Source organism: Salvelinus namaycush, chromosome 19, assembly GCF_016432855.1.
Source record: "Salvelinus namaycush isolate Seneca chromosome 19, SaNama_1.0, whole genome shotgun sequence".
Taxonomy (NCBI): domain Eukaryota; kingdom Metazoa; phylum Chordata; class Actinopteri; order Salmoniformes; family Salmonidae; genus Salvelinus; species Salvelinus namaycush.
Genome location: NC_052325.1, coordinates 31568859 through 31581732, shown reverse-complemented (window position 1 = coordinate 31581732; position 12874 = coordinate 31568859). Strand labels below are relative to the sequence as shown.

The window sequence follows — 12874 nt, the reverse complement described above, 5'->3', positions numbered from 1 at the left end:
GTTTAAAGGCACAGTCAACTTAGTGTATGTAAACTTCTCACCCACTGGAATTGTAATACAGTGAATTATAAGTGAAATAATCTGTCTGTAAACAATTGTTGGAAAAATGACTTGTGTCATGCACAAAGTAGATGTCCTAACCGACTTGCCAAAACTATAGTTTGTTAACAACAAATTTGTGGAGTGGTTGAAAAATGAGTTTCAATGATTCCAACCTAAGTGTATGTAAACTTCCGACTTCAACTGTACCTCACAAACACGTTATACACCGGTAGGAAACAAGCCAGGTCCGTATCAAACACTCGCTGAGAGCAGTTATCCCCTCCAGGTCTCTAGACCTACAGACGGGAGTTAGTGTGGGTTTTCATTATCAGCTCTGTACAAAAAAAATCCACATATCATAAAGGGTTAGTTGGAAGTAGTGTCACTGGAGCTGTTCCAGGTCATCTTTATGTCGGTCTCTGTGGATTGCGGGATCATACTAATGTGGCTCTTGAGAAGTCAAACACTTCTCCAGACTTTGTGAAATCTGGGCCTACTGTGCATTTGGAAGTATTCAGACCACTTGACTTTTTCCACATTTTATTACATTAGTCTCATTCTAAAATTGATTAAATTGTTTTATTCCCTCATCATTCTACACACAGTAGCCCATAACTACAATGCCAAAACAAGTTTTTAGACATTTTTGCAAATTTGTTAAAAATAAAAAGCTGAAATATCACATTTACATAAGTATTCAGACTCTTTACTCAGTACTTTGTTGAAGCACCTTTGGCAGCAATTAGAGCCTCGAGTCTTCTTGGGTATGATGCTACAACCTAGGCACAACTGTATTTGGGGAGTTTCTCCAATTCCTCTCTGCAGAGCCTCTCAAGCTTGCTGCACAGCTATTTTCAGGTCTCTCCAGAGATGTTCGATCGGGTTGAAGTCCGGGCTCTCACTGGGCCACTCAAGACATTCAGAGACTTGTCCCGAAGCCACTCTTGTGTTGTCTTGGCTGTGTGCTTAGGGTCATTGTCCTGTTGGAAGGATCTCTCTGTACTTTGCTTTGTTTATCTTTGCCTCGATCCTGACTAGTCTCCCAGTCCATGCCGCTAAAAAACATCCCCACAGCATGATGCTGCCACCACCATGCTTCACCGTAGGGATGGTGCCAGGTTTCCTCCAGATGTGACGCTTGGCATTCAGGCCAAAGAGTTCAATCTTGGTTTCATCAGACCAGAGAATCTTGAGGTGCCTTTTGGCAAACTCCAAGTGGGCTGTCATGTGCCTTTTACTGAGAAGTGGCTTCTGTCTGGCCATTCAACCATAAAGGCCTGATTAGTGGAGTGCTGCAGGGATTGTTGTCCTTCTGGAATATCCTCCCATCTCCACGGAGGAACTCTGGAGCTCTTTCAGAGTGACCATTGGGTTCTTGGTCACCTCCCTGACCAAGGCCCTTCGCCCCGATTGCTCAGTTTGGCCTGGCGGACAGCTCTAGGAAGAATATTGGTGGTTCCAAACTTCTTCCATTTAAGAATGATGAGGTAAAGGGTCCGAATACTTATGTAAATAAGGTATTTCAGTTGTTTTTTATACATTTGCAAAAATGTCTAAGCCTGTTTTTGCTTTGTCATTATGGGGTATTGTGTTTAGATTGCTGAAAAAATATATATTTAATCAATTTTAGAATAAGGATGTAACATAACAACATGTGGAAAAAGTCAAGGGGTCTGAATACTTTCCAAAGGCACTGTATACAGTCGTGGCCAAAAGTTTTGAGAATGACACAAATATAAATGTTCACAAAGTTTGCTGCTTCAGTGTCTTTAGATATTTTTGTCAGATGTTACTATGGAATAATGAAGTATAATTACAAGCATGTATAATTACAAGTGTCAAAGGCTTTTATTGACAATCACATGAAGTTGATGCAAAGAGTCAATATTTGCAGTGTTGACCCTTCTTTTTCAAGACCTCTGCAATCCGCCCTGGCATGCTGTCAATTAACTTCTGGGCCACATCCTGACTGATGGCAGCCCATTCTTGCATAATCGATGCTTGGAGTTTGTCAGAATTTGTGGGGTTTTGTTTGTCCACCCGCATCTTGAGGATTGACAACCAGTTCTCAATGGGATTAAGGTCTGGGGAGATTCCTGGCCATGGACCCAAAATATCGATGTTTTGTTCCCCGATCCACTTAGTTATCACTTTTGCCTTATGGCAAGGTGCTCCATCATGCTGGAAAAGGCATTGTTCGTCACCAAACTGTTCCTGGATGGTTGGGAGAAGTTGCTCTCGGAGGATGTGTTGGTACCATTCTTTATTCATGGCTGTGTTCTTAGGCAAAATTGTGAGTGAGCCCACTCCCTCGGCTGAGAAGCAACCCCACACATGAATGGTCTCAAGATACTTTACTGTTGGCATGACACAGGACTGATGGTAGCGCTCACCTTGTCTTCTCCGGACAAGCTTTTTTCCGGATGCCCCAAACAATCGGAAAGGGGATTCATCAGAGGAAATTACTTTACCCCAGTCCTCAGCAGTCCAATCCCTGTACCTTTTGCAGAATATCAGTCTGTCCCTGATGTTTTTCCTGGAGAGAAGTGGCTTCTTTGTTGCCCTTCTTGACACCAGGCCATCCTCCAAAAGTCTTCGCCTCACTGTGCGTGCAGATGCACTCACACCTGCCTGCTGCCATTCCTGAGCAAGCTCTGTACTGGTGGTGCCCCGATCCTGCAGCTGAATCAACTTTAGGAGATGGTCCTGGCGCTTGCTGGACTTTCTTGGGCGCCCTGAAGCCTTCTTCACAACAATTGAACCGCTCTCCTTGAAGTTCTTGAAGATCCGATAAATGGTTGATTAGGTGCAATCTTACTGGCAGCAATATCCTTGCCTGTGAAGCCCTTTTTGTGCAAAGCAATGATGACGGCACGTGTTTCCTTGCATGTAACCATGGTTGACAGAGGAAGATCAATGATTCCAAGCACCACCCTCCTTTTGAAGCTTCCAGTTTGTTATTCGAACTCAATCAGCATGACAGAGTGATCTCCAGCCTTGTCCTCGTCAACACTCACACCTGTGTTAACTTCTCTGGGATATGTGGGACGGTAGCGTCCCACTTGGCCAAAAGCCAGAAAAATGTAGCACGCCAAATTCAAATATATTACTATAAAAATCAATCTTTCATGAAATCACACATGAAAGACACCAAATTAAAGCTACACATGTTGTGAATCCAGCCAACATGTCTGATTTCAAAAAGGATTTACGGCGAAAGCACACCAAACGATTATTTTAGCTCAGTACATAGCCACAGAAAAACACAGCCATTTTCCCAGCAAAAGATAGTAGTCACAAAAAGCAGAAATAGAGATAAAATGAATCACTAACCTTTGATGATCTTCATCAGATGACACTCATAGGACATCATGTTACACAATACATTTATGTTTTGTTTGATAATGTGCATATTTATATACACAAATCTCGGTTTACATTGGCGCCATGTTCAGAAATGCCTCCAAAATATCCGGAGAAATTGCAGAGAGCCACGTCAAATAACAGAAATACTCATCATAAACTTGGATGAAAGATACATGTTTTACATATAATTAAAGATACACTTGTTCTTAATGCAACCGCTGTGTCAGATTTAAAAAAAACTTTGCCTAAAAAGCACACCATGCAATAATCTGAGACGGCGCTCAAACATAACAACATTTCTCCTCCATGTTGGAGTCAACAGAAATACGAAATTACATCATAAATATTCCCTTACCTTTGATCATCTTCATCAGAATGCACTTCCAGGAATCCTAGTTCCACAACAAATCGTTGTTTTGTTCGATAATGTCCATTACTTATGTCTAAGTAGCTACTTTTGCTAGCATGTTTAGTGCACATGTCCAAACGCTCGCGCAAATGCAGGCAAACTCGGACGAAAACTAAAAAAAGTTATATAACAGGTTAAATAAACTGGTCAAATTAAGTAGAGAATCAATCTTCAGGATGTTGTTATCATATATATCCAATAACGTTCCAACCAGAGCATTCCTTCATGTCTGTAGAAGTTATGGAACGCAAGGCGATATCATGAGGAAAGCGTGTGACCAGGAACTGGAAATCTGCCAGACCACTGACTCATTCCCCTCCCATCAGGCCCCACAACACAGCATAAGCTTCATTCCACGTTCTACAGACTGTTGACATCTAGTGGAAGGCGTAGGAAGTGCAAACAGATCCATATCTTACAGGGAATTGAATCGGCGATGAGTTGAACATTGACCAGTCTCAGAATTCTCACTTCCTGTTTGGATTCTTTCTCAGGTTTTTGCCTGCCATATGAGTTCTGTTATACTCACAGACATCATTCAAACAGTTTTAGAAACTTCAGAGTGTTTTATATCCAATAGTAATAATAATATGCATATATTAGCCTCTGGGACAGAGTAGGAGGCAGTTCACTATGGGCATGCAATTCATCCAAAAGTGAAATGCTGCCCCCTATCATAAAGAAGTTAACGAGAGAATCACTGACATGATGTCAGCTGGTCCTTTTGTGGCAGGGTTGAAATGCAATGGAAATGTTTTTGGGGGATTCCGTTCATTTGCATGGCAAAGAGGGACTTTGCAATTCATCTGATCACTCTTCATAACATTCTGGAGTATATGCAAATTCCCATCATACAAACTGAGGCTGCAGACTTTGTGAAAATTAATATTTGTGTCATCTTCAAAACTTTTGGCCACGACTGTATTCAGAGTACATGTAGGAGTGCTGATATAGGAAAAGTTCTGCCTTTTTAGATAATAATAAATAAGAATATATGGACAGTGGGAACCTGATCCTAGATCAGCACTCTGAGACGCATTATGAATATTGCAATAAGGACAAACTGGAACAAAAACTGTCTGCCGTGTGTGTTGTAGGAACACTGCATGTAGGAGATGAGATCAGAGAGATCAACAGCATCAGTGTGGCCAACCAGACCGTAGAGCAACTACAGAGGATGTTGGTGAGTGGACATTGTGTGTGTACGTGTGTGTGCTGCGTGCATGTGTACTTAAATGCTGAGTATGTGTGTTTGTGTCCACAGAAAGAGATGCGAGGCAGCATCACCTTTAAGATAGTGCCAAGCTACCGGACACAAGGATCCTCCTGTGAGGTAACGCACCGCCATTTCCCCCTCCCTTCTCTCCTTACCCACATCCTCTGTTGATGTTGTGAATGTTTAAATTCCTGACCCTTTGACTAACCAACCGCCTGCCTGGTGGCTGTGTGTGTGTGTGTTAACGCTTTCTCTCGGGTGAGGTTCTGTGTGCTCTACTGTGTTCTGCTCAAGGCTGGGTCAGACGTGCTGCACACCAATTTCACAACCAAGATACCGGAACCCCCCATAATGCCCCCCACCCTGACCCCTGAACCCTGGAACTCTGTGATCTGGCACCGACCACACACACACACAGACCCCACACCGCTGGCCAGTCAGTCACACAGAGACCAGAATTCCCTGTTGATACTCTGTAATGCCAAGTGGGAGCTAGTGATGATTTAGCCTGGCAAATAACATTCCAGCCTGACCTTCATGAGCCAGTCTTTGTGAGTCTACTGCCCCTCTGTGGCGAGATAGGAATGTGCAGGGATCATTGCTATTACGAATAGTAAGTAGGATAATCATGTTGATTTGATTGCACAGTCTATGAGCTCATTGAAGACATTGATGACGGTAATTTGGACTTGTTTATTGTGGAGTGTGAAATGTGATTTTTGTTGTATTGGTGTTACTAGATAGTAACTAGATTGTGTAACCCCATCTCTAATGTAAGGCTGTTTTCGATGTGTAGTACTTGTGACCCCCCACTCCTCTCCTGAAATAGCAACAGTTGTTATGTTATGGTGGCTTTGGCGTCTGTCTGTCTGTCTCTGTCTGTCTGTCTGTCTGTCTGTCTGTCTGTCTGTCTGTCTGTCTGTCTGTCTGTCTGTCTGTCTGTCTGTCTGTCTGTCTGTCTATGCAGTAGGCATAGTTATGACGTGTGTGTGTGTATGTGTGTGTGTGTGTGTGTGTGTGTGTGTGTGTGTGCACGCGCAGAGGCCTCATGCCCATAGGGGGCACAAGGGCACGTGCTCCCTCAGATTTGTTCTGTTTTTAAATTTTTTTGACAAAATTAATTACTAAATTAAATTTTAAGGCTAAGTTTTATCATAATTTTTTATCAAAAAGTTGTATTTTGCGGCGAGGGCACACTACTGTATTTTGCGGAGGGGGCACACTACTGTGTTTTGCGGAGGGGGCACACTACTGTGTTTTGCGGAGGGGGCACACTACTGTGTTTTGCGGAGGGGGCACACTACTGTGTTTTGCGGAGGGGGCACACTACTGTGTTTTGCGGAGGGGGCACACTACTGTGTTTTGCGGAGGGGGCACACTACTGTGTTTTACGGAGGGGGCACACTACTGTGTTTTACGGAGGGGGCACACTACTGTGTTTTACGGAGGGGGCACACTACTGTGTTTTACGGAGGGGGCACACTACTGTGTTTTACGGAGGGGGCACACTACTGTGTTTTACGGAGGGGGCACACTACTGTGTTTTACAGAGGGGGCACACTACTGTATTTTACAGAGGGGACACACTGACTACTGTGTTTTGCGGAGAGGGCACACTGACTACTGTATTTTACAGAGGGGGCACACTGACTACAAGACCAGGCAAGCAGAGTACCCTCCTAGTGCTGTTGCGGTGACTGTATTACCACCACACCGGCAGTCATGAGTCATGACCGCAGAAAAATTCCACCTGACGTAATCTCCTTTTATATCCTCTGGACATGCCTTTGTAGTACCCAACTAGCTAACTACCATCAGGTCCTAATGGCCTGGTACTCAGGGCTCTATTCTTCCTCTAACCACTCTGACATCAATGCAAATGCCATTGAAAATCACATCAAACACTTATCAAAACAGTAGGCATATCATACTTTTAAAACTCACCTCACTGTGATGATAAAATTTAAGAAAGAACTTCAACAGCAGGTTGAAACAGTGTAAAACATGGTTGTTGTGGATGTTGTTTCAAAGCCTAACACAACGAAATGGACAGAGCTTTCTAAGGGGATGAGGATGATTCATTCAAACCGCTAATGAGCCCAAGCCCCCCCCCCCAAAAAAACGGAATTAAAATTGTGATTGTGCTGTTATACAATACATAGCATACTACCTGATATTAGGCATGGCATAAAAACCTAAAACAAAATGTATTTAAGATGTGGTACATAATTGGTCTAGCCTATACTTCAACATTTTTTAAATTCAAGTAATCGCCGTTGAGTGTGGGCTGTATAATTATTCATACTGGATAGACTGGTTACCTTATGCTGTATCACATCCGGCCATGATTGGGAGTCCCAAAGGGAGGCGCACAATTGGCCCAGCGCCCTCCGGGGTAGGTCGTCATTGTAAATAAGAATTTGTTCTTAACCTATCTCTGACTTGCCTAGTTAAATCAAATAAAATGAATATGCTACGCTACAAAATGTCTATCCATGAGTCTGGGAGAGAACGTATAGCCCTAGGCGATGCTGTTGGTTCATTGATTGTGCAGGGCGGCTTACAGTTAGCCTACAATTATAGTACATTTGTATTTGATTTTGAATAGGCTAGTAATAGGTAAAAAAAAATAGTATTTTCAGAGTTAAGTGAGTGACACATTACATTCAGCTATACAGACTATCACCACCATGCGTTTCCATCTCCTCTCTCTCCTTTACCTTGGTTAAACCCTAACCCGGACGACGCTGGGCCAATTGTGCGCCGCCCTATGGGACTCCCAATCACGGCCGATTGTGATACAGCCTGGAATCGAACCTGGGTCTGTAGTGACGCCTCTAGCACTGAGATTCAGTGCCTTAGACCACTGGGTCACTCGGGAGCCCACTCGGGTAGCTGAAGGAACAAGGTTGGAGAGCCCATGGCACACAGAGTTTGGGCGGAATATCATCTGTCGGACAGCGAGCGCATGCTCCTCAAACAGTGGTTGATGTGTGGAGTGAAACAAGTGTTATATTTATACAGGGCGTTCAGAAAGTATTCAGACCCCTTGACTTTATCCACGTTTTGTTACGTTACAGCCCTATTCTAAAATTGATTCAATTGTTTTTTTTCTTCATTAATATAAACACAATAACCCATAATGACAAAGCAAAAACAGGTTTTCGAAAATAAAATGTATGTATTTAATCCATTTTAGAATTAGGCTGTAGTGTGACAAAATGTGGAAATGGGGAAGGGGTCTGAATACTTTCCGAATGCACTGTATATGTTTTGATTTTCTAAGACGTTCTAAGGTTTGTATCATTCACAACTAAAGTTGCTAAAAAACTCAAAATCTAGCATATAGGACCTGTTTCAAATGATCACTTTTATGCTCAACATAGCCACTTTATATGTGCACTCGCTTAAAAATAACAAAAAATATGTTTTATTCAGCTAAGTTCAATTATATTCTTCTTACTAAAATCAGATATAATCAAAAATGATAATCAACTAAATGAACAAGCCTAGGCCCATGCCATTTCCACAGAGTTGGGTATGGCTGCCTTTTCCTGTTACGCTCCTTGCCTATGGAATAGCCTGCAGACTAAACTTAAACTTGAGACTCTTGTCCCCCTTGCCCATTTGAAATATTTATTGGAGGATTTTTATTTTTGTATTGCTTGTAACTGTTTCGGGTAATGCAAGTACTTGTAGGGGAATAACCTATGTGTAAATGTAATCTGCTGCTGTATTTTTTTTGTGTTATCTGTGATCTTTTTGTTTGTCTTGTGTAGTTTCTTAATCATTGTACCTAAACTGTATGTGTAAACATGTATACGCAGGGCCCAGCTGTAAAAGAGACCTTGGTCTCAGTCTGTGTTCCTTGTTGAAATAAAGGTATAATAATAGCATGGCGCATAGCCAGGTAACATACAGTAGGCCAACTTATATTCTGTTCTTCTGAAATACATTCTCTTCATATCATAATGTCTCTTAAGACCTGAATAAAACACATCATGGATTTATTGTGATGTTGTAAATTAAATTGGTTTATTAGACTTTTTTTAAATGTAGATGTTCCAAAGGCGTGCATCAGCGGCTTGTATGCATGGAGCCCTGGAGATGCTAAACCTGTTTATGTTAATTAAAGGTCAATTACTGTGAGACACGCAGTCTTTTATGTGACAATAACCGTCTGACAAAATGTCATGACTGCCACAGCCCTACCCCAAGTTAGAGTAGCTTGTCAAACTATCTTAGCTGGCATGCCTGCTGGAAAATTGCTTTACTTCTTGGGTTATGACACTATATACCAGTGTGGTAGGGATGTAAAGGTTCATTGATACACATTGGTCCCCATTTAAAATGTTTAAGAGAAAAGTGCTACGGTCCGTGGACGCCAGACCGATCCAAATGTAGCATGCATCGGTCAGAAAATCAATTCAAACGGTATGAATCGTCGGGGCACAAATATTACATTATTTTTACCTTCCGGAAACACCTAATCTTTTGTGACAACTGATGCGTCCTCTCTCCTTCAGTGTCGAAATGCATTTTTTGACAGTCATTGCTCTACAAGTCATTTTCCATGCCAAACAATCCCAGGCAATATCAGTAGCCTAGTCAAACTGCTCACTGTGCCCAGCTTCGCACGCTGACCAACGAGCTGTTCCTGATGTTGCACATCTGCACGACAACTTCAGCATTCAAATGCTAAAATGGCTAGTGTGATATTAGGCTTTATTAGTCGAAGTTCAGGTTCACCATCAGCAATAGTTTTGGTAGTTTTGCTTGATAATTTCACAACGAGGACAGCAATCACTTTTACAATGGCCAAAATCATTTGATTTTGATATTCAAAGTTGTTCTTTGAGTATCAGGTTACATCCCCCCAAGTCTGATTGTGGTAGTGGGTTGATGCCGAGTCTTTCTCATGGTTCAGCTCAGGTGTCTACATAGTACATGCACCTTAGACATGCATCATTTAGTCTACTACACCTGTTGTTTATGAAGCACGTGTCAAATATTTTTCGTTTATTTTAAACTCCTAAGGCATAACAGTTCTTAAAGAGTCAGTGTACATCATTAATTAACGTGACAATTGAACAGGTAAAGAGGTGACCTATGCAGAAAAATATACCTGCTAAATCTGGACCACCCCCTTATCCTCACGTACTTCTTGTCCCGTCTAAAATAATGGGTGCATGAAGCCCCTGTGCGCGCACGCGTAGGTTTGTGAGTGTGTGTTTGACCTGTGTGTCTTGTTACAGAGAGAGTCCCCCTCCACCTCCAGGCAATCCCCTGCCAATGGCACTGGTCACTCCAGTGTTAACAGTTCTATCTTGGTAAGGACCCCAACCCCTAAACACCCAACCAAACATCGAAACTGTCCCCTTCTCCCTCAAGTCGACCACCCCAGACCTTTCACTCTCTCCCCCAGCTGTTGTCTGTTATCATTGTACTCTATATGTTTTTTCAGTTTGATGAACCCCCTCTCCCATATTTTATGTATTTTTCTTTTCAGTTGTATATCACATTAAGTTATGATGCTCGTTGTTCAGACCAACCTTTGACTATAGCCACATTTCCGATATCTCTGTTTACAAATTGGTGTGCTGTAAAACGCTGCCATGTGCTGTAAAAATGCTGCTGTGTGCTGTGCCTTTCATCTGACAGCCTTTTAGTATGCAGAGGAACTGGGAATCCTCAGTCAGTCACAGAAAAGGCTCAGGTCCTTTACAACTCTGTTCCTATACAACTACCTCCAACCTTATCCACTGCTAGACCTACTTACCTAACTACCTACTCACTCACGTACTTACCTACCTACTTCTTACTTACCTACCTATTTATGAACCTACCTCTTACCTACTTTCTTACTTACTTACTTACCTACCTACCTACTTACGAACCTACCTCTTACCTATCTAACTACGAACTTACCTACCTACTAGCTGTAGACCTTGGTATTGAAGCTGCTTTGCTTGCTTTCTGCTTCCTCTCTCTTTGAGAGTGTGAGAGAGAGAGACTGCCGATGCTCTTCTCGAACACTCATCAAAGTGTAACTCTGTTTGACTGTCCCCTCTCTCTGTTTAAAACGTTGACAGGAGTGGAGGGAATGTTCATGTCTGTGTGTTGTTGTGTTCCGTATACAGTGTTATGGTTGTCTACATGCCTGTCTCTGGAGTAAACTCTCTCTCTGTCACTGGTGGGCTTTTCTCTACAGGATCTGCCGTCTACCATCCAACCCAAGGGTCGACAGGTGAATACCAGTGCTCTCTACCCCGTAAAACAAACACACACATACACACACTGAACTGTAACTCACAACCCCTCCATCCCTTCCCTAACATTTAACTTCTACACCTCTGTGTGTGTGTGTGCATGTGTCGTGCGTGTGTGCGTAAGTAAGCATTTGTGCACACGCGCAGTGTGCTTGCGAGTTCACATACTCACCAGCCCCCCAGCCGCCCTCCATTGACTAATTGCCCAGATCAACCCATATGAGTACACTCCGTTCACTTACAATGTTGTTAATATTCTGTGGCTACAGATCTCCAAGCTGAACCGGCATGTGTTTAGAGCAGGATAGTGCCTGCTGTGTCGGAGTCTGGCGTAGTGGTTAGCCCACCAGACTCCGGACCACATATACACCCGGCGACATGGGTACGAATCCTGTCTAAGCCCTTTATCTCTGTCTCCCTCTGTATCTGTCTACATTCCAACTTTCACTGTCTGTAAAACAATAAAATACCCCCCAAAACATATATTTTTAAAGAATAGTGTCTGTTAGACTGAATAGTGGAAAATATGTAGAACTACTGTAAGCTATGACCTCTCCCGAAGACTACTGGATATTGGCCTCAATCCAAAACACATTAGACTCCGAATCTGCTCCAGCTGCTCAGACATGTGACCTAAAAAGAGCACAGGCTGAATTCAAATTGATTCAATCCGATCCGATGCTTTTTGCCGAGTTATTATTAAGATTTTTAAAGATTCCACCTGGTCCCATAACTCTGAGTTGAACTCCCCTGTGCTAGAGAAAATGTTCTGTCTGGAAAGGCTGATACATTTGAATGAAACTAGACTTCAAATATACAGGCAGGTCCATAATTATTGTCACTCTTGATAAAGATACAGCTATTTTTCCCTAAATCAGTTATCTCATATTCTATTCACATTCTGTTCATATTCTCCTGGATATTATTTTACCTTCCAATTAAATCATAATATAGTCACATGGAGTGAGTTGTCCATCAGTCTGTCTGTCCATGGTCTATGTCCAGCCTTGATAAAATAAGCCAGAGCTTCAGACATCCAGTACTACCCCCCCACCCTGGTTCCTCTCGCTCCCCAGCTCCCCTGCCTAGCCCAGGGACTCAGTGGCGTGTCACCAACACCCAGATCCTCCCCTTAAGACATAACAGATTGTGATTGGGCATTCCAAAATCAGATCATTTAGTAGACTGGTGATCACCAGCCCTGGTCCTTGATGGCTATAGGGTAGTACAGGCTTTTGTTCCAGCCCAGCAATAACACCCCTGACTCTACTTATCAAGGTGTCTATGATTATTGTTGATGGCTAGTAGATATAGTACATGCTGGTTTGGGATTAAAGTCTGCTCACCCTGTGGGCCTATAGGACGATAGCTGGTGACTAACTGTGTAACTCAAGAGTATATACCCAGTTAGTAAGGATAAGTACAATCCTAGCTGTAAACTAAGGACAGAGGCATTGTTAAAACAGTGGTCATAACCCTCCATCACCCTCTATTGTTGTCTTTGTGAACCCCAAACCAAAAGAAACACCATCACTGTCTGTCTGTGTAGACTCAAACACCCATCCTAAACCC

The 12874-nt window shown here is 42.7% G+C and overlaps 1 protein-coding gene across 4 annotated transcripts in view; it reads left to right on the top strand.

The window, feature by feature from the left end:
• caska (calcium/calmodulin-dependent serine protein kinase a) overlaps window positions 1-12874 on the top strand; it is a 216383-nt gene that overhangs the window by 189207 nt on the left and 14302 nt on the right. For 3 of the 4 annotated variants that reach the window (XM_039014836.1, XM_039014838.1, XM_039014839.1), the window contains 4 exons: window positions 4915-5000; window positions 5082-5150; window positions 10289-10363; window positions 11245-11280. In XM_039014836.1, the coding sequence (XP_038870764.1) occupies window positions 4915-5000; window positions 5082-5150; window positions 10289-10363; window positions 11245-11280 (266 nt within the window). The remainder of the gene's footprint in view (window positions 1-4914; window positions 5001-5081; window positions 5151-10288; window positions 10364-11244; window positions 11281-12874) is intronic. The other variant, XM_039014840.1, reaches the window with a different exon arrangement.